This window comes from Aristolochia californica, unplaced genomic scaffold (genome assembly GCF_029961685.1).
Source record: "Aristolochia californica isolate CCGP_79_NKW_82.1479 unplaced genomic scaffold, dmAriCali1.0.hap1 SCAF_16, whole genome shotgun sequence".
NCBI classification, from domain to species: Eukaryota; Viridiplantae; Streptophyta; class Magnoliopsida; order Piperales; family Aristolochiaceae; genus Aristolochia; species Aristolochia californica.
In genome coordinates, this window is record NW_027181837.1 from 22,453,006 (window position 1) to 22,474,948 (window position 21,943).

At 37.5% G+C, this 21,943-nt stretch overlaps 2 protein-coding genes across 4 annotated transcripts; both read right to left on the reverse strand.

Moving 5' to 3' along the window:
- Positions 1–684: 684 nt before the first annotated feature.
- On the reverse strand, positions 685–9,205 carry LOC137953683 (ubiquitin carboxyl-terminal hydrolase 25-like). The gene is made up of 10 exons (XM_068801148.1): positions 8,937–9,205; positions 8,369–8,849; positions 8,206–8,281; positions 8,038–8,127; positions 6,695–6,781; positions 5,438–6,411; positions 4,135–4,254; positions 1,350–1,485; positions 1,156–1,257; positions 685–1,051 (listed from the first exon to the last, which is right to left on the reverse strand). The coding sequence occupies exons 1-8, from the start codon at positions 9,100–9,102 to the stop codon at positions 1,365–1,367; spliced, it is 2,115 nt and encodes a 704-aa protein (XP_068657249.1). The 5' UTR covers positions 9,103–9,205; the 3' UTR covers positions 685–1,051; positions 1,156–1,257; positions 1,350–1,364.
- A 743-nt stretch (positions 9,206–9,948) lies between these two features.
- Positions 9,949–19,829, reverse strand: LOC137953288 (probable sugar phosphate/phosphate translocator At3g14410). Of its 3 annotated transcripts, none has more exons than XM_068800612.1 (8): positions 19,535–19,829; positions 12,438–12,545; positions 12,229–12,263; positions 11,540–11,652; positions 11,178–11,439; positions 10,820–11,088; positions 10,355–10,549; positions 9,949–10,268 (listed from the first exon to the last, which is right to left on the reverse strand). In XM_068800612.1, exons 1-7 carry the CDS (start codon positions 19,619–19,621, stop codon positions 10,392–10,394), a joined length of 1,032 nt encoding a protein of 343 aa, XP_068656713.1. In that variant the 5' UTR covers positions 19,622–19,829; the 3' UTR covers positions 9,949–10,268; positions 10,355–10,391. The 3 variants fall into 3 exon arrangements, with proteins under 3 accessions (XP_068656713.1, XP_068656714.1, XP_068656715.1); XM_068800613.1 differs by lacking the exon at positions 19,535–19,829 and adding an exon at positions 19,245–19,525; XM_068800614.1 differs by lacking the exons at positions 12,438–12,545; positions 19,535–19,829 and having other exon boundaries at positions 12,207–12,240.
- Positions 19,830–21,943: the final 2,114 nt, after the last annotated feature.

The following is a 21,943-nucleotide window of genomic DNA, read 5'->3' on the forward strand; positions in this document are numbered from 1 at the left end:
GTACTCTTTATTCACGATGAGTAATCCAAGTGTTTGATTGGCATCATTCCTTCTGTGCTAAGCTTTCTGGCAGATGACTAGTGAGGTTTTTCTCATGATGGATGAAAGGACTTTTGGGTTCAGATAAGAGGAGTGGAGGGTTTGCTCATTGATCATCTTTTGCTCCTCATTTATCCCCTAAATACGTTATGGATTAAATGACTGAACTTCCACTAAAACACCTTGCAGCTGAGGTGACATCAAAGATTTCCATACAACTGTCCTGACTTGGGATCCATTAGGTCTTGTGGTGAAATCAACTGAGATTGGTCGTCTTTAACTCAGGCTGGTTGAACTCAAAGGTGAATCGAAGCAAACTCTGCAAATCCCCACAAGATACTCATCCAGATCACTTTAAAGCTTTCTTTTATATACTAACTATTAACAAAAACCATATTTTCCATTTCCTTTTCTGTTTTTGCTTCCCGAAAACAACACTTTTTTTCTTATAAAATAAAATTCTTCACTTGTATGATGTGCCAACAGTTTATCTGGTGGATAATTACATCAACAGAATAGAATGATAAAAAATTAAGTATTACTGAACAAAGAAGCATCAATAGAGAAGGAAAATCCAATCAAAAGTTGACACATCATACAAGCAAAACATTTCACATATGAAAGTAGTGTACAGCTTGTTTTTGTTTTTCCATTTATTCTCTGTTTTTAGTTTACAAATCGAGAACTACAAGCTGATCATACAAAAAAGAATTAGAGGCACTAACTGGGTGGGTAAAAGTTAATACAAGTCCAATATGCTTCAAGAAAGTACCTATTCAATTAAAGTAATTTCTCAAATTCAATGATGGACGACACAATCCAAAAAAAATCACAATGAAAATTAGGGTGCTCACAAAACAGAAGGATATACACAGAAATATAACCCAATCTCCGAGTATGCAAGTTCCAGCCTCCAATGGGAAAGTAATTTCCCAAAGACAAATAACCTATTCATGGTAGACGCCATCCTAAAAATTTAGCCTGCCTCTCCAATCTGCCTTTTTAAGTGCACCTAAAATATGGGCAGCATTAAAAATATTAGTTGAAACTGACATACCCCAAAGCAATTATTGAAGAATATTCTGACCAAGGTGCCAGAAACAATCTATCACATACCTATAGTGATCACATCACACAAAAACGAACGGTTGCCGAAATAAAAATGTTGCATTCTAATACAAATTAATTCAACGGCCAAGGAAGTAGTGCGTTGAGAGCCTGCAAAAGAGTCCACAGTTTCTGTTTAGTGTATATACTCAACAATAGATTCATCTTCTTGAAATTATTAGAGGGAGGGTTCTGCAAAATACCATCATGTCTGAGTTTTAAGAATCCGTTAGCATTTTTTCTTTACAAAATAATCTGAGGCGTCCAATAAGATCTTCCTTCAATGCTTCAGGGATCTGAGAGATAAAAGTCTGCTTGGCATCAGCAATCAACATCCTCCTGCATCACAACAACAAAAAAAGTTACATGACAAATGAACCATTGAATACTATTCACATGTTCAAAAATTAAGATGCGATAAACAATTAAAGTTCACCCGAAACAAAATAGAATGCTCTCTCTAATTCCAAGAAGAACTAAAACTTAACAGGTTTCAGCAACACAAAATAAACTAACTCTTGATCCTGCACTTCTGCACCTACTCTACAAATTACAGTATCCTCTAGTTTTCAAGAAATAAATCCAACATATTCAGAAGAGACACCATGAGATGGTGTAAGAAAAATACAAACAAACCTAGGAACAAAATAGAATGCTCTCTCTAGTTCCAAGAAGGTCTAGAAATTAAAAGGTTTCAGCAAGACAAAATGAACTCTTTTTACTTTTTGAGGAAACAAAATGAACTAACTCTTGATCCAGCACTTCTACACCAACTCTACAAATTACAGTAACCTCTAGTTTTCAAGTAAGTAAAACCAACATATTCAGAATAGACCCTTCAAGATAGAGTGTGCAAAGCACAAAGACAATGCACAGACCTAGGAATGTCAACAGACTAACAAGCTGAATATTTTGTTGAACAAAACTACCTAGCTGAATCATCAAAAGGAATGGTAATAATTGTCTCTAGTTTCACACGTTGTGTGAATTATGTCATCAACATAAACTAAAAAAAAAAGAGCATGGGTAAGTCTGTCCTCACAAAAACTCGGGACAGAAGGGAAGGGGAAGCATCGGACACCATGGAGACCATGTGTACAACAGCACAGGGGTTCAGGAAACTCTCCTCTCATTTCTTGGGGCCTATGACAGTGGCTCAGCCAACTCAATATCATAGAATGGCACCCCTGCAGGGCTTGGATGCTAACACAAGGTTCGCTAAACAGAAGACTCGGACTCATTAGTCATAAGGGGGTGGCATTGAAGCAAGCAAGTTCACAAGCAGATCAGTCTCAGTTCGATGCTGACTAGGCTTAGCTTGGTTCCCACCTAATCTCCAGCTGAGCTCAAGCCCCAAACTAAATTCAACAAACAAAAAGAGTCAAGCTCAAGCATTGCCTAGCTCAGCTCAATGGCTAATGAACACACTCAAAAGTTACATATTTTTAACAAAAGTATCATATCGTATAAGAGGTAAAACTAAAAGGTTTGAGTCAAGTCATGATGTTTTACAGAGTAAAACCCCAAGCCATAATTTTTTTATGAGCCAACCCGGACTTAGGCCTATGGAATTATACACGAGCCAAGCTCAAGCTCCAGTATGAGCCTGGTTACTTCGGCTCGACTCGGCTCATTTCCACCCCTTATTCAGAAGACTAGACTCAACATTTTAAAGTCAGATTCTCTCTTCTAGATTGATAGATAGTATTCTGTTTTTAACCAGTCCTTTCACATACAGAGAAGCCTTGATTCTCTTCTTTATTACACTTTGTAATACTTCCAGAAAAACATAAACAAAAGATCTTAAGTGGTTGGAGAAGACATGCACTCACGCTCTTCAAAAATTAAAAAAAAACAAAAAAAAAAAAACAACAACACATCTCAGTCATGTCCCAGTCAACAGCCAAAAGCCTCAACATAGAAAGTTTAGCTATCAGAACACATCTTGAAATATCTATAACAAATAGTCCTATATTTGTTTGATGAGCTTTTAATATGTGTAAACAAAAATTCATAAAAAAAAGACCATGCAGACCATTTTTTTTTTTAATGCTGGTTGCTCACACTCAAACACCCAAGGCACCTATATCTATCTATATATATATGGTGAATTATGTTGAATAGTTTGGTAAGTTTGTATGATGTTTTTCATGCAAGTGTTGGGTTTCAACTTCATATCCTCCCTCCAACAAAAAAAAAAAATCAAGTCTCTTACACAGATTATTGAACTGGATCCAATTCAAACGATCCAATTTATGGTTGGATTGGACCAACTGTCCGGGTCATCGGGTTTTAAGTAAAATCCAGTATATGCCTAAATAAGAACCAGAAAAGGGTCCAATTCTGATTTAATCCGGTTGAACCAGCTGGTTCGGTCCAGTTTTGACAACATTGCAAGATACCCAAAACATTTGAAAAAAGGCACGAGCAGGAACTTAAATGAAATTACTCAACATGATTGTTTGTAAAAAACTTTACACAGAATAGTTCTTTCTAAATTTGAATCAATAAAGTTAAACTCATGATAAAACAAGGATATTTTGGCAGAGTATATGACATCCAATACAGGCTGAAGTGAGACCACAATTACCTCAATATTATGTGACATAAAGATTATAATCCAACACATGCAATAAAAATTCTGTAGCAGTTTTCTTATGTTAAAATGGCTTTGATGATACACAAAGGCGTTAACTATAGCTTATGATCAAAACTCTAAAAAAATAATTAATAGTGCCAGGAGATTCTGCCTAGGGATAAAGGTAGACCCTGCAGCAAGGAAAAGTATATAGTCACTATGTTTTGGAAGTAAACTACAGTGCCAGAATGTGCACAAATTGTAGACCTTTTTCTCTAAAAAGTAAAACAGTAGGACAAATACAAAAATTGAATTTTCTTTTAACAAGATACAAAGCACATGATGCCAAATGATTGTCAAATGCATTCAACAAAAGAGAGAAACAAAATAAAATAAAATAAAAAACTTACCTCAAATCCATTACGTTGCCTGTTCCCTGAACATGTAACCTCTTTTTCTCACACATGAAATTCTGCACTTCATCAGCCCAACCACAAGAACGCAGTTCTGAAGATGCATCTTTTACAAGCCTGAGAGAAATCAAGAATAGTAAATCATCCTACAGAAGCCTTCAACTATCAAACAGATTATATTAGTCATCATATACAAGTATCCCACACAACAGAAAAAAACCTGGCATAGAAATTTAGACTTGTTTTATAGAAAAGTTGGCATTCTGAAGCACAGTACTGCAACAGATAAAGATGAGTTAAAATCAAAGATTTACGAGAGCTATGCAGCTAATAATTGTAATTATGTTTATATTCAGAATATGTTGTCCATGTTCCTAACATCACCCAAACACCGAAGCACAGTACTGCAACAGACAAAGATGGGTTAAAAGCAAAGATTTCTGTGTTATGCAACTAATAATTATAATTATGTTTATATCTTCAGAATATGTTGTCCATAATCCTAACATCACCAAAATGTTTCACACTAATTTTCGTTTCACCAGCCATCTACAGTTTTATTTATTTTATTTTTTTGTGTGGAATAGTAGGCACATCCATGGTTTGCGAAACAGATATCATAAACAGAAAATGCATCTTTAGTGATGCCTCAAGAAGCCAAAAGCCAAGCTGAATTGCATGCTGTTGAGCTACCTCAGTTTCCTAACGAGACTGTTCATGATTTAAGGCTTGGTACATTAAGCACCCAGTTCAAACAACTGAATTAATAGTACCACCACAACTGTTTTTACTAATATTGATGTCACACAAAAACATACTACACCGAGTGCTTCTAGTAAGACTTGAGCCCAAGACTTCAAGCTAGAAACCTCAATAGACATTGAGCCAAAGGCCCAGTCTACAGTACCATCACTACTGTTGAAAACCCATGCAATCAAACCATTTGCAAGATTCAACAGCTTCTGTCACTCACAAAAGGAGTTCGAACTGTGATCAACAACAGCAAAGAGGTCAAATCCATATAAATCACATTTCCAACACTACTTTTTTTTTTTTTTTTTGAGTGCACCATTACTATAATTGCTGATTGTGACATATATAATTCCAAGCCATAGCATTTATGCATAAAGGTCATCCAACTAGCATACCATATTCCACATGAAAGAGTAATGTAGCCTAGCCAATCCAAGCCAACTATGTTCAAGGTAACAATGAACAAATTCAACCCACCTCAAGCTACAGCAAATAGGTTAGTTTGGCTCATTTACAGCCTATGCTTCTGAGATGGGGAGAGACTTACACTTGTTTAAACCTGTCAAGATCTGAATTAGAACTGTCATTCTTTCTGGCCTCTCCACTTGATTTTGACAAGGCAATTGGAATCTCTGCTTCTTCAATGTCCTGAAACTTTCGCTTTGAATATCCAGCATTACAATCACCCTTCTCAAGATGTTTGACATGGCTGGGGACATATTTTCTGGATTCTGCTACCATGTTCCCAGTACCATTGTCACTCTCACTAACCCAGACTTCTTCTGAATTAACATCAGTACTCTTTGAAATATTTCCATTTTTTTCAGGTAACGAATAAGTTTTTTGACTTCCATTATCCATGACATCAGATGGCCCTTTTCCTCCAGAAATGTTCTTACCATCAAATACACTTGATGACTCTGCCTTCTTTTTAGAAATTTTAGATTCTTCAGAGTTGTCAGATATTGATGGTACTTTCATCTTTTTCATGCCCACTGTTTCTTTGGGTTGCTCATCGTGGCTCCCTACAGATGATAAACTATTATAGACGGCCTTCAAGATCCCATTCCCATTCGCATCAACCCTTTTGTTGGTCTCAGGCAGTTTCAAGTTACTTGTCCTTTGTTTGGGTGGAATGTTTAGCAGGAGTTCAGGCCCATAAGTTCTAGGAACTGTTGGTTTTGATGGCACAGTTGCTCCTTCATCCACAGATTTACCATTTCCATTGCAATAGGCAGACTTAACCCCCCCATTGCTGGCAAAACCAGAAATATTACTTTTAGTTGCTGTCTTAGGCCTCTGATTAGCTCCTTCATCCACAGATTTACCATTTCCATTGCAATAGACAGACTTAACCCCCCCATTGCTGGCAAAACCAGAAATATTACTTTTAGTTGCCGTCTTAGGCCTCTGATTAGCTCGGCAAAAAAATAAAATATAAACCTTCTCTGACAAAACCTCCTCTAGATTTGCGAGTGAAACATGTGAATCGTTGCAACAATACCAGCGGCCAGATGCATCCTGAAGAGCACATGGAGAAATTTAAACTCAGAGAGACATACTCTCTAGTAAAAATCAGTTCATATTTTCATACAAAAAAAATCCACCTTTGTCAACCTGAGAGCTCTACCCTAACTATGTTGGATTAGCTCTGTTTTTAAGTTTTATATCAGCTTTTGACCTGATGGAACCCTCCTTGGTTTGGTAAAGGAAGTAAAATAATTAAATGAGAGAGTTTAAAATAAAAAAATGCCTCAATTGAGGAAAGCTAAGATGGGCACATGAACTTGTCATAAGCAGAGACCTTAATGTATGCATAATAGTGCCCTGATTCTGGTGAATAGCCAGAGTGCACGATGCTTCCGAAAAGGTTATACTCTGGCCTTGTGTCCTGAAAACCAACACAGATAATCAGTTGACCCATAAGAATGAGATCTTTCACACTACATAACAGAATCACCAAGTAGATTCAATGAGGAAGATATTATAAAGTGAAGCATTTTCTCAACTTCCCATTATATGTATTTATTTTTTAAAGTTGGACGGACGCATGTTTCAGTTTCCTTTTTCTTTTGAAGTGAAATATTTTTAGCAAGAAAAATAAAGGCCTTAAAGAGGGAATCAACAGAAAAAGACAAAAATCAAGATCTATATCAAAAGTGAATGACAAATCCCAGCAGTAAGGAGTGAAAGGAAAAATCCCTTCTTCTCTAAGCAATTCAACAAGAGATTGGAACTAGTCAGCATATGTGCAAGATATACAAAAGACACTGCAAAGATATCCAACTGAGAACAACATCAGAATCAGCATCCACCAAGAGTGGCCTATAACGGGATTCAATGAAAATGCTGACAGACTACAGAAGAAACCGCACCTTAGCTGGGTAGAGGCACAAAGCAAAAAATTGGATTGTAAGACGACTAATTTTCTAATTATCCCAAGGTACACCTCCTCCACCCACAATACCCAGGTTGCCCCAACCGTCTAACTGAGGAGTACATCACCCAATCTCTATTGTACCAAGATGTGAATGGGATAAAGCACAGATTTAACCCATTTTCACATCTGACTGAGCTGATCTTTTAGCATACATCCGGAGTTACTCTTGTTTATCTATTCTTTTCTTCCTGTCATAGTATGTATCCAAGCGTACAGAGAAATATAAAATTTGTAGACTGTTGAACTAAGACTGCTCCTATGTCTGCAATCTACCTAGACTGTTGAACTAAGAATATGGGGGATCGCCATGCAGTAGAAGATAGCATAAGACTTCCACATACGGGTAATGTGGTTTTCCACAGGGATCATGAGTATATTTGTAGAACTGGAAGAAAATAACTCTTAAAACATCCTGTTATATTAATGCGATACTTAAGTCAAAGATACCCTAGACACCCATGAAACTTGAACCAAGAGCTTAGATAAAGAAAAACCCACATGGGTAGTGAGACAAATACTTTTAGACCTTTAGACTCCTCAAATAGTCTAGAATAAAGGCTAGACCCACTTATCCACTAAAAATATCAGACTGTAATGGGGAGAAGAGCATATAAAGTGTACAAGTAAACCATAAATGAGTAATGTATCCAATAGATGACATGAATACCAAGACCAGGAATTTGGCCAAATTCTGCACATAGACGGACCTGGCTTCCTTTGCTCATGTAATTCGTAAGTGTCAAAACTTCCTCAAAGGCAATTGGTCGGTCAATTTTCCCACCGATACCCTCAAATCTCTGAAAAACAAAAGAACTAAGATAGAATATAGTCAAAACAAAACTGAAACAGTTTCATATTTAGTGACAGAGAGAAACCTTAAGCTGGATGACAAGAATATTAGGCGCTTGGAGAACAGACATTTGCTTCCTTGCTGGAGATAATTTTCTGCACCTGGAAGTGAGAAGAAAGACTTACAGTAAGGAGAGAGGCAGAGAGAGGGGGGAGAGAAAGAGAAGGAGAGAGAGAGAGAGAGATTACTTCTCACAGTTATATTTGTTACTTCCATCCAATACCTCGGGCTGGAAGAACCTCCTCAAAGCTTCTCTAAGAGAACTGCTCTGGAACAAATCAAGACTTATATCCATAATCTCATCCGTCCTATTAGACTCGGCCCCGCAGGAGAGACATTTAACCTGACTCTGAAGGGCCCCGCCAAAGATCTGCTTGACGACAGTGTCATGGCAGAGCGGGTCGACAACGCCGCCGTTGCGTTGATGCTTAAGGCCTTCCTTGAAAAGCTTGAGGCAGGTATTATGGCAAGCGTCTATGACGTACCGAAGAAACTCGTGTGCGTCTTCTTGTCTTCCGAAGCGGAAGTGCTCGGCGAAAATACGAAGAGAGTTCTGAATCTTGGTGGGAGCGTCAAGTGGCGCTTCAATGCTCAGAGAGCGGACGATTCGTCGCTCCAAGATGCAGAAGGGGCAGTCTCGTCTGTTATCTGCCTTCGACAACGATTCACCTGCAGAAACCACAGACTTGGAAATGTGAAAAAACGAGGAGGAACAAACAGGGAGGTAAGGAGAGGAGAAAGAGGCTAATTACTTACAGAGAGATGAGTGTTGATTCTTTAAGCAAAAATTGGCGAGAGGAGGAGTGTAGGTAAGGCACTGGAGGACGCTGTTGAGATAGCAAGTATTACCGAGGTTTTGAAGCCCTAGAGGACCGGATTTACGGCGATGGAGAGTGGGCTGCCAAGTCATTTGCAAGGCCATCAACGAGGCGCAGTATCAGAGTGCCGGGATCGCATCGTCTGCGTCGATGACAAGGGACGGGCGGCTGGCCGCCGACTATCCTTCCCCGCGCGCGCTGGTTGGGTTGCCCGGACCCAACGAAAGAGAAAAGACGACTCCGTTTCGGTTTCATTTTCTTTTACTAACTCGCCTACCTCGCCAAAGCGTGTCGGACGATGGGGCTCGGTCCGAAGATTGGAAGCTAGAAGAAACAGCTATGACCTTTTCCGCCCGCCCGCTTTACGCTTGGAAGTTTCACTCTGGTTGGCTTCTTCTCACGGGCTTATACTTTTAGCACTGGGAGAATAAAACTTGAGACCCCAATAGAAAACCCAATGAAACCATTGAGCCACAGTTTCAGTTCTTCGCTCTCCTTTCCTTATTAAAGAAAGAGTAGCATCTGTTAAGATTAGATTGATTTTATCGAACTAAAACGATAATTTTCTCCTCCTGGCATGAAGGGAAGCAATCCTTTTAAACAATTCAATGTATTTTTTGAGAAACCGAATGGTCTATGGCGAAGAGCATTATGATTTATCAACTGAGAGTTTGGTTACCTAATTGAATTGTAAATTTTAATGTTAATCAGTTCTCGCAGCATCTATGATATCTCCTCTCCCTTGGATTTTCCACTTCCTGCTGCAGCTCCAAAAGAAAGCCTGGAGGAAGAGATAACTAAACTCCAATATAAGGTGCTAACACAAGTTGACGTGATCTTCGCCTACTGGAAGGTTGTGAAATACCCTATAATGGATTACGCCTCCTGAGCTTTATAATGTAAACATTCATTCAAAAATAATACAATCAAAGATACAAGGCAAAAAAACAAAATTTGGACCAAACTCTTTACCGGGACACAAATAAGGTCTTAAGACATGGCAATTCTCAACAAACTAGCAGCAAAATTGGGTTCATGTAATGACAATGATTTTGCACAATACAATTCTTTTTTTTCAAAAGATTCAAGGTTTAACTTCCAAAACTCTCTTCTTTTGTCTCCTTCCTATATTTTGATAGTCCGATACGTTTTTGGAGCTTGATGAGGCTAGAGAATTACAAAGACAAAGAATGAATGGAGAATATGCCACATATATCTACCTTCGCAGCCACTCTGTTGTCTTAATTGCCATGGCTGCAAAAGCACCACCCTACATACAAAGTTCAGTTCCAAAAGATGAGGAGAAGTAAGGATATGAATTGAGGTCTCTTTTAATCCACTGCACAAGCACCTTACCTTAGCAGGGAATTACATTTTCCTTTTGTCAAGTAACTCATTTTTGAGGAACTGAAGACAAGGCCGTTGATGATGCAATATCATGTGTTTCTTGAGCACTGCCTTCTTTAGTGCCATCTTCAACATCGGTAGATAAAACGCGAGAAGCTTCTTTCTTTAACTTGTAATTGTTGTATGCCACGACACCACCGATCGCTGAATAGAATAAAACAAATCAAAAGTAACATTTTACAAGGAGCTTCCGCACTGAACAAATTCAATTAAATCTTCAGTTGATTTGGATGGACGTGAGTATGTGAAGCGCGAAACCAGAGATCTAGATAGACAGGAAATTAATTGATAAGAAGAAGAAAAAGAAGAAGATGATGATGAAATATGATTAAAAAAAGTGAGAGAGAGAGAGAGACGACAGAATGCACAAGTAACAAAAACCACAGAAGAGATAATATGTTCTGAATGTATTACCAACTGCATAGCCAAATAAGTTAATGACAGTCAGTTGTGTATCTGCAAATAAAAGAGCTGACAGCAAAACAACCACCCAGTCCTTCACAACTCCAGCCACACGGATGGTAAGAGCACTTGTGTGTGAAATAACCAGAAAAACTGAAAGATTCAGAGCAAACGTGCAAAGGGAATTGAGGACCAGTATAAGTGGCGAGAAGTTCCATGTCCCTGAAGCATCCATCTTTGGTCTTTCTAGAAAAATCCAAGGTATCAACAGACAAAGAGCACTACAAGCAACGAAGAACACCATCAATCGACATCAATAATGACAGATATAAGGAAAGCCTTTTTTAACTGGTATGCATGTAAGACATACCTGCATGGGCTCACATAGTACATGACAGATATGGGGTTTAGTCTGAGACCCTTCTTCTTAACAAAAATCTCCATGAAAATGAGCCTCAGAGCTTCCCCAACAACACCACCCATTTGGTATATCACTCCTATCCAGTTCACATTTATTTCCCCATATGAAGCTATTAGAACTCCAAAACTGATAACTGACATTATAAAAAACATTCTGCAACTCATTACTTCAAGGCCAGCAGCGACTCCAAGAATGAACACGGCAACAGGCACTGAATTGGGGTACACATCTCATAAGAAACATGAAAGGGAAATTGGAACTAAAATAGTTAAGTAACAACAAAACTGAGGGAGAAAAGGACCGTGACTCACTAATGGCTTTCAGCATTTGTGCAAATGCAACAGAAATATATAAGTATGCAGTGTTTCCCAGCCACAGTGTCATTGCAAACATCGCACCAATGGGGACAACTGAAGTAAAGTATCTAAACATTGAAAAGTAAGTTAGAGTTTGATTGCATTGGAACTGAAAAAGTGTCATCAGAATGGGGTGTCCACAAAACAAGCCAAAAAATCCAAACAATAAAGGAGCAAAATAATGTTCACTGAAAAATGTTTTGCAATTTGCACAAATCAATGGATTTCTTATGTAAACAATATCTTCATGGCAAAGATATAATTACACTATTTGAAAAAAAAAAAAAAAAAAAGTGAATAGAAGAAAGAAGTACATGCTAAACCAAGCAAATAGTACACTCAAATAATTTATAATAAAGTCATTGCTAGATACTGACAAAAGGTTCTGCTGCAAATGTTGATCATGAGAAACACATGGGCCAGCAAGCAACTCTACTTAGTTATTTGCTGATACTTTTTCAACAGCTCTTGTTAACCAGATGGACAGGTCTCCACTGAACCGAAAGTGGTTAGACCAAAAGTCATTTAACCTATAAGTTCATTTATAAAAGAAGTAGAAAACACGTTATGAATCTACAAGAAAAAAAGCATCTATTCCAAAAAAACAGAAAGTAATGAATACATTGAAGGACATCAGGGCTCACATGTCGAGAGTCATTCCTTCCTCAACTTTTATTATCTGTGAGCAAACAAATACAAATATTATTTAGCTCCAGAAATGAAACAGATTACATTAAACAAATCCAACGTCAATAGTAACATTTAATAAAAATACATGCAAAAGAAAAAGGTTAGAATAAGTAGACAATTTCCTTTCCATATATGAGTACTTAAAATAGCACTGCAAAATTACCTTCAAAACTTTGGTGAGAACGAAACACAAAACAGAAGAAAAGACCATGTGCAACAGAGTCAATGCCAGAGGATATGGAAAGTTTATTTGCTTTGATGACAAAACCCACTGCCATCACATTAAAAAAAATTGTTAACCAAAACTGTATGATAAGATATCTCTCAAATAACAAATTAAAGTGGCATATAACAGAACAAGCATAGGTAAGAGTATTTAGCCAAGGAGATAAATCATCATCATCAAGTGCAAAAGCCTAAGGATCTAAGTCCAGGCTTGGGTAATGCAAATCAGGAATATTATCTCCTGTTCAAAGTCAGAAGTATTTTATTAATTTCTCATGTGGGTAAATCTGAAACTTTTTAGACACAAAAGGTGCCAGATTAGAGTATCTGAAGAGGTGCGCTTATAGCATAAATTTTGTGGGTTTAGAAGAGTGTTTTATATACACATCTATAAGTCCTTAAGTTAAGGGCTTTTTGGTCTTCTTGTAAAAACACTTAAGTGAGAAATAAACCTGATGGGGGGTAGGCTTCTTCCCCATCCAGCAGGCTGAATGAGAGCCCTTTCTCCCTTATTCTTTTCTTTTTCTTCTCTTTTCTCTTCCATTTTACTTTCTTACATGGTATCAGAGTCATTTGATCCACAAATTCAAGCCTAAAGTCGAATTTTCTCTTTTTAAAAGCTGTGAGTTCTTCCAAGACAGGGATTTCTCAATTATCATCTGCTAATTGAAATCAAAGGTCAGTTTTTTATTCTATTTTGTGCCTTAACCTAAGGGTTAATGGCTTGTACTGCTACCAGAAACAGCTATTGTGTGCTGTTTTGATCCAACAAGGATCGTATGAAGTCTTGAAGTGCCATCTAGGGACTTACTGCCTGTCACCTAGTCTGGGATACATGTTAGCTTACATAGACTTCACAAGGCTTCATTTTTTTAATGTAATTTCATCCTCGATCTCTGAATATTTTTTTTGAAGAAATTATTGAGTATTCCAAAAGGGTATTCGTAACACTAATTCAGTATTTCGAAGTGCCCACAGGTATCTGTGCAAACCTTTATTGACTGTGAAAGGTGTTTATTACAAGGTGTTTGTGAAGTTTTTTTTGGCTTCGTATTACAGTTGTTATTGTGGTTGTAAGGAGGAATTATTATGGCTGATTCTAGAGAGGTTATTACTCCTACTAGGAACGCCCATTCAGCAAAAACAAGGATTATATTCAGATTACTTTTGTTAAACTTAACTATCTGAATCGGTCTCAAGCAGTAAAGAAATTTTTCATTGAGGAACGAAAAGCAAAGTACATATAAGAGGATCCTCCCAATCATATAACCGAAGATTGGGAAGCAAATGATCATCAAGTTCAAACTTGGATGTTAAAATCTATGCAGCCACATGTTAGTAATCAAGTTAACAGATGTGAGACAGCAAAGGATATGTGAAAGACTCTTGAATCTATTTTTCACCAAGAAAGCAACTTGTTTCGGGTGTACAAGCTGTATGTAAAAAATTTCGTATTAACAAGGGTGACAAGATGGTTACCAAATATTTTATTGAGATGTGTGGGGTAATGCAGGAGATAGCAGTACTTCACCCCTTTACTACAAATCCCATGAAATTACGTGAGAAGGAAGGTCAAATACAAGTTATCAGGTTTTTTATGGGTTAGGACCTAAATATGAAGCCTTACGAGCACAGATGTTAGCAATTGATAGTGTCCCTATTTTGGAAAAAACTTATAGTAGAGTGATTAGAGCTGAAAGTGCAATTGTGCCTAGAATTAGTAAAGACATTAAGGCCTCAAATTCTGCAGCTCTTAACCTGTCTTCTCCTTTCACTGGATCAGAGACAGCCAAGGGAAGAGGGGGAAGTAGAGGGCAAGGACTTGATGGTGGAGGAAGAGGTCGTGGACGAGGTTATAGAAAATGGGTTTATTGAGGATGGTCCAACCACAATTGTGACAAATGCTGGAATAAGTTTGGAAAACCAACATGGGTCAACACATTCGTATCTGAAGGCGCTGGCAATACCCAAGAATGTGCTAGTAATTCTCAAGATAAAATCCAACAACTCCTCCATCGATTAAGCCAACTCACAACTACTCCTATGTCTGCTCCTACAGTGGAACCTACATAATCCACAACCAATGCTACTTTGGCTACACCAGGTATGTCTGCACTACAAGTGTCACCTCAATATTCCTAGTCGCTGCTCCAATGTATGCTCCTACAGTGGCACCTACATCATCCACAACCAATGCTACTCTGGCTACACCAGGTATGTTTGCACTACAAGTGTCACCTCAGTATTCCTAGGTCCATTGGCCCATATGTTAGGTATGTCCTCTTTATTCAAAAACTGATCTCCTTCTTCATCGTATAAGTCAGTGTAGTTAGCAGATGGATATTCTTCATCTGTCACGGGTGAAGGAATAGTACATCCCACACACAGTTTACCATTATCTTTTGTGTAGTATGTTCCTAAATTCCAGGTCAAATTGTTATTCATAAATTAATTTACTAAATCATTTATTTGTTTCATTACATTTTTTCCATCTCACTGTTCGTTGCAAGATTTGCAGATGAGGAGGAGGATTGGTTCCGGACATGAAAATGGAAGCCTATACCATCTGGATGTTGTTCGAGATAGTCCACAGACTACACTTAGAGTTTCTACTATGACACCTTACTTGTGGTATCTACGGTTGGGATATCCATCTCCACTGAAGTTATGTTAGTTTAATCCTACTCTACCTTTATATTTGTCTTTTCAATGTCGACTGTGTCAACATGGGAAGCACCATCGAAGTTCGTTCCATTGTGTAGCAATCATATTCAAGTTCCTTTTGAGTTAGTACATTCAAATGTCTAGGGTCCTTGTAGGACTTCCAATTTGTTTGGTTGTCAATATTTTTAACTTTCATAGATGATTGTAGCAAAGTTACTTGGGTATATCTCCTTCTAGAAAAATAAAAAATCTTTAATGCATTTCTTTAGTTTTTTAATGAAATAAAAACTCAATTTGTACTTCCCGTACAGATAATGGTCTTGAGTTTATGAATCATAAGTTTGCTGTTTTTTGTGTTTTTCATGCGATTATTCATCAATCATCATGCATGTACACTCCCCAACTAAATGGGGTTGCAAAAAGGAAGAATCGCCATTTGTTGGAAGTGGCATGCACCTTTATATTTCAAATGAATGTATCAAAATTGTATTGGAGAGATGCAATGTTGACATCCTATTACTTGATCAATAGAATGTTGTCTTCAATTTTGGGAAGAAAAATTCTTTTGCAAGTGTTTAAACCATAATGTTCTTTGTATGATGTCACACCCAGGGTGTTTTGTTTACTTTGTTTTGTTCATTAAATTAATCCTCAAATTGATTAAATTGTCCCTTCTTGCTATAGGGTGTATTTTTCTGAGTTTTCCTCGTACTCAGAATAGTTATAAATGTTATAATCCAGTTAACAAGAGAACATATATTTCAGAAAATGTCACATTTTTTTTACTCTACACCATTCTTTGGCACTGCATTTGAGTTAGGGTATACATCCTATAGTGGTTGATGAGCCTCCTCTTCCTCTTCCTTTTATGGATAGTCCCATCATACCTTCTACTTCTATTCAAAAGAAACCTGTGTAGGTTTATCAAAGCATAAAGGTTCAAAAACTACAATCCAAGCATGAATAACAACCTCAAACTCATGAGATCGTTCCCCTTGACATGGTCCGATCATCATCCTCCATGCCTATAGATCCAATCTTTGATGATTTGTATCTTCCTGTTGCCATAAGCAAAGGTACTCGGTGCCCTATTTCCAAGTATGTTTCTTCCAAAGTTTATCTCCATTCAAGTATTTTACTACTTCATTGTCTAGTATTTTTGTTCCTACCAAAGTGCATGATGCCTTATGATGGTTGAGTGGAAGAAAGCTATGGATGATGAAATGATTGCATTATGAGTAGAAAAACTTGAAACTTGATAGACCCCCTCAGTGGTGCTATAGTGATTGGTTAGCATTGGGTGTATACCATCAAATGTTGATGGGACAGTGGAAAAATAGAAAGCCTATTTGGTAGCCATAAGTTACACCCAGACATATTGTGTAGATGTATTTAATATTTTCTCCCTAATGGCTTGCATGAGTACGGTCAAAATTTAAGTATCTATTGCAGTTACTAAGAAATGGCCTTTAATTCAACTTGATAGCAAAAATACATTTACTTATGGTGACTTGCAAGAAGAAGTTTATATAGAGCAACCTCTTGGATATGTTTCTCAAGGGAGAATGAGAATGTTTGCAAGCTACATAAATCTATGTATGGTTTAAAGAAGAGTCCAAGGGGTTGGTTTGACAAATTCAATAAAGTTGTCACAGCCTTTGGGTTTGTGTGGAGCTATTGTGATTATTCTCTGTTTGTTTTGTATCGAGCATATGGCAGCATAGTTCTTGTGGTGTATGTTGAAGACAATGTATTGTTTGGACGTCACACCAAGGGGATAGAGGAAGTGAAGGATTATCTAAGTAAACACTTCCAAACCAAGGATTTTGGGTCTCTAAAATATTTTCTAAGGATTGAAGTTTCAAAGAGTAAGCGAGCAATCCTTTTACAGAGGAAATATATCACTGACATGTTATGTGAACAAGGATTATTAGAAGCCAGACCAGCAGATACTCCTAATGAGGTTGGTTCGTATTTAAGGATGAGAGTAGCACTTGGTTGAAAGATAAAACTATGTATAGAAGGTTAGTCGGGCAATTACTATATGCAACTATTATGAGACCAAACATTGTTTTTCCTGTTAGTGTGGTAAGCCAGTTTATGGAATCTCCACGCAAAATTCATCTTGAAGCTATAAAACTTCATCTTGAAACTGCGAATTTTACGGTATTTGAAGGGGGCTCCAAAAAACAGGCCCATTGTATACTCCACATGATCATCTCTGAGTTGAGGGATATTTAAACGCAAATTATACTGGCACTAAACTTGACAAGAAGTCTACCACTGGTTACAGTGTATTTGTTGGAGGGAATCTTGTTTAGTTACAAAATTAAAAAACAAAATTTTATGACATAGTCTAATGCTAAGGCAAAATACAAATCAATGGCTCGTATTGCTAGAAAACTCATGTGAATAAAGTCGGTGTTAAAAGAGTTAAAACTTGCTTCAGAGGACCCTATGGTACTTAATTGTGATAATCAAGTAGCCATATTTATTACAAGCAACCCTATATTCCACAAAATAAAAAAGCATATTGAGTTAATCTATACTTTGTAAGGAATACAGTGATAAACAGTAAGGTAGCTACCCCATATGCCAGCACTACTGAGCAGATTGGGCATTTAACAAAACCTCTTGGAAAGCCAGATTTCAATAAATTTTGCACCAAACTAGAATTACTGGACATATATACTGTAGCTTAGGGGGTGTTAAAAGTCAGGGGTATTTTAGTAATTACTCGTGGGGGTGGGGAGGGGGGGGGGGGGGGGTGGGGGGTGTAAATCTGTAACTTTTTAGACAAAAGGGTCCAGATTAGAGTATCTAAAGAAGTGTGGTTATTGTGTAAATTGTGTGGGTTTGGAATGGTGTTTTATATACACATCTATAAGTCCTTAAGTTAGGGGCTTTTTGGACTTTTCATAAAAACACTTAAGTGAGAAATAAAACCTGAAGGGGGTAGATTTCTTCCCCATCCAGCAGGCTGTACAATGGCCCTTTCTCCCCTATTCTTTTTCTTCTCTTTTCTCTTCCATTTTATTTTTGACACACATGGATATTCAGTTCTCTCTCGACTACATGATTCATATCTCAATAAAAAAGGGATGGCATCCTCATTTTTAAGGCCTTCACAAGAACAAGTTAATACCACCTTAAACTTTTGGTCACTTGTACAAGGAAAAAGACAATTTGGACTTTTAGAATAGCTATGGTCGTTTGGCCCAACTTTAAACTCCCTCGCACCCCCTAACATTTAGTAAAGCGCAACCCCCCCCTCCCGCAACCTATTACTCTCAAGTTGAATTTTGATGGCTCCTCTCTCGGCAATCCTGGACTGGCTGGTTTTGGTGGCATCATTCGGGACTCCTCTAGCAATCAGATTATCTCCTATGCTGGCCCCCTAGGAATTACTGACTCGACAACCGCTGAGCTTGTTAGTCTTCTCCACGGCCTCCGTATTTTCCAAGACCACTGTTGCAGCCCTCTCTAGGTTGAAGGGGATTCCAGAGTTGTGATAGGTTAGTGTGATCATGCCTCCCCCCTAACATCATTGGTAGATAATTTTGAGATGATGGAAATCGCCTCTCTTTTTAATTGTACTTGGTCTCATATTCCTAGATCTGCTAATTTTGTAGTTTTCGCTAAGCAGGGAGTTTTCCTCCGAATCTCTTGTTGTTATAGGATCGCTCTCTTGAGCTTTTGTAGCCTTCGGGCTTAGTCTTCATTTTAATAAAATCATCCTTTCTCAAAAAACAAAAAAAATAACAGCTATTTGGTTGACTTTGCATGATTTTTTATTATATCAGGTAATATCAACTTTAGCAGTTTCCTGAGTCTGAGAGACACAAATCAATATACAACTTGCATTTGCCTGAACAAATCATTTTTTCTTTTTCGAACAAATAAAATTTACTAGAGAACAAACAATGATTTGAGAATAGAGTGGACTGGAGTTGGAAGTCAGCGCAGATGTTGGATCACTTCACATTTGAGCAAGTCCACTCATGATGTTTTCTTGGAAACAGAAAAAACTGATAACCAAAGTGTGAAGCACAACTACAAAGTCAAAAAACACCCAAATTACTGGTTGGCCGAGTCGTCGATCGGGGCGGGATTGACCTTTCTAGTGCATACTCCGCTGTACCAACTCCGCCTCGCTCCAGTCCACAAATAAAGAAGAAAGAATAAGGTAAAAAATGATACAGGAAGATGATCTTTAGATACAATTAGTTCATCAGCAAACCCTAAAACATTACTTTCTAGAAAATGCACGAGATGTCACAAAGCGTATAAACCAAAAGACAGCACGGAGTAACCGAACACTAATAACACAAAAAAATGGTATAGTGAGAGGAAAGAAGAGAGACAACTGACCTTGTTGAAGAAGATCTGGCCACTAGACAAAGTAATGTATAGAAGGATATAAGCATACGTGAGACCCTGTTCCTTCAATCTCACCATTCTATTCGTTACAGCAGAGGGGAATATTGATAGAGCTTAAAGGAAGCGAAAACGTGTGAATTTGATGATGGAGAACAAGGAGCAGGAAACGGAGACGAGGAGGAATCGTAGTCACTGCTTGCTTCAGAATCAGATCTGCTTTTGTTGGTGCAGTCCTTCCGAGTCTCGGACAAAGATCATACAGAAAACCATTTGTAGCCCGATATATCGTCGCTTTTTGGCCCGTGTAGAATATCGGGATTCGGGAGCTCACTGTCGTTTTAACATGCCTCGCAAACTCTCGCAGCTTGGTGTTACGGATTCCGTATCTATACGTGTGACGTGGCCGGCTACAAATCGCCACGTCAGTATCTGATCATGACAAAGAGGATCGAAAGTCACTAATAGCAGCGCTTTGCTACTTCCCGGATTGACTCGCGATTTGGACGAGTCCACTCGTATTTTATGGGAGCTGGGTCAGTTGTGGTAGTGAAATCACCACAAATTAAGGTTTTTTCATTGTTTCTTCCTACACCAACATTTCTTCCCACCTCTTTTATGTCTATGTTGAATTTTAATCATTTTCGATATCATATTTATTATGTAATTATATTTTTTATTTTTAATGGAATATGCTGAATTAAGTGGTTTAATTTTGTTACGCCTATTAAAGAATATGGGTCATAAATATGGGCCAATTGAGTAGATACCATAAAGAATTATGAGAACCCTATATAAGGAGACATATTATGGTTATGGTCCTGAATATACTAAATCACACAGAGTTTTCCTTCTCCCCATTCGGAAGAGAAAACGAAGGTCCCATTGAGGAATAAAGAGATTTAATCGAGGAAGACTACAATACCAATCATCCGTTTATATCGTTTGTCATAGTGATTCCGCAACAGAAAGATGAAACTTCGGAATGGATCCATGTATTTATCCACAATCCTAATTTTCTGGCATGTTGTAAATCCTGGATTAGGATTTACTTCTGTTTTCCAACACCTCCCTCCTTCGATAACTTTCCCTCTTTTCTCCACTTCCATAACACTTTTATCAATGCTTTATAGTCGTTTCTATGTCAAAACTTATCACCCGATGTTTTAAGTTAACCCCAGCAACCAAGTTCACCTTCTTCCTCCTCTATTGTTACCTACCTTCCTCTTCCCCTCCTCATCGATTTCTAGGCTCTATCCCCTAGCAGATAATTTTTTTTCTTCCATCAAGTGTCAAAGAATTAGAGTTTAATAATAAATGTAATTAAATGATATTAAAAGTTGATTTCTTAATTTTAACTTAGATAACTACAAGGATTAATTTAGATTGTGTAAAATACTATGGTAGTAATATAATTTTTTTTTGGAGTAAAGGTCATTTAATATATAATAAATTGATTAATATATGATAAACATATTATATATTCATATATTGTGTATGATTATTATATTTTATCAATTATAAATATATAATTAATAATTTTCAATTAATTAACAATATAATACAATTTTAATTAGTTTATATAAAAGTGTGTATCATTTACTAATTTATGATCGATATAATTATAACAAAATTTAATGTAAAATTACAGATGAAAGTCTTATTTAAGGGGAGTTACAGGGTATAAACCTGTTATAATTCAGGTAAAAAATTGTTCCAAACAATTATTAATTAAAGTTCCAAACATCATCTCCCCCATCATTTTGTCTTTCTCAGTTTCTCAATCTTGGAGGGCCGTGGGAAATGACGCCACCTTTCCCTGTGAAACTGGGAAGTTTCAAAAAGTACTTCTGCATCTGCACGACGTTGAAAATATTCATCAACGTCAACCTGCAGGATTTTGAGCCCCGAGGCTTAATCAAACTCAATATCCTGCGAGCTCTGGTACATGATGAATCTAAATTTTCAATGCTTGACCCATTTAATCATTCCCAGTATAGTAGTCAAGGTTCATGAAGATAAGGGTTCCTCGCCACCCTATGTTTATTTTTTATTTTTGATTTTCGGTTGAGTTCTAGTTTTCTTAGTAGAAAACCAAGTTTGGATTTTTGAAGACTATAAAAAATTGAAAAAAGAGAGAAAAGCGCAGAGCATTTATCATGATAACAGAACTATGAAGACTGCCAGACACATGCACCCATTCGTATCCACTTGAATTTCTTAAAGAATTTCCTCTGGGTTTTAGATAATCGGAGGGAGGCTCGATATCTGTGGACAAAGAGACAACTCGTTTCCTCCGACTGGATGCTGCTGCTCTCCCACACCTCGAAAAACTGATCCATACCATTTGTAACTCTTACTCATAACTGCCCATTTATCCTTACGTGCTCTCTCTCTCTCTCT

Bases quoted from the DNA above. Each gene is read 5' to 3' on its own strand.
- LOC137953683 (XM_068801148.1), bottom strand. From the start codon at position 9,102: ATGGCCTTGCAAATGACTTGGCAGCCCACTCTCCATCGCCGTAAATCC. The intron at 8,128-8,205 runs GTTTCTCTCTGT...TTTGTTTTTCAG, and splicing joins TTCTTGTCATCCAGCTTAAG to AGATTTGAGGGTATCGGTGG. The intron at 6,412-6,694 runs GTCTCTGCTTAT...TGTGCTCTTCAG, and splicing joins ACTATTATGCATACATTAAG to GATGCATCTGGCCGCTGGTA.
- LOC137953288 (XM_068800612.1), bottom strand. From the start codon at position 19,621: ATGGTGAGATTGAAGGAACAGGGTCTCACGTATGCTTATATCCTTCTA. The intron at 12,546-19,534 runs GTCAGTTGTCTC...ATGTGATGGCAG, and splicing joins GCCAGATCTTCTTCAACAAG to TGGGTTTTGTCATCAAAGCA. The intron at 12,264-12,437 runs GTAATTTTGCAG...GTTTGCTCACAG, and splicing joins TTCTCACCAAAGTTTTGAAG to ATAATAAAAGTTGAGGAAGG.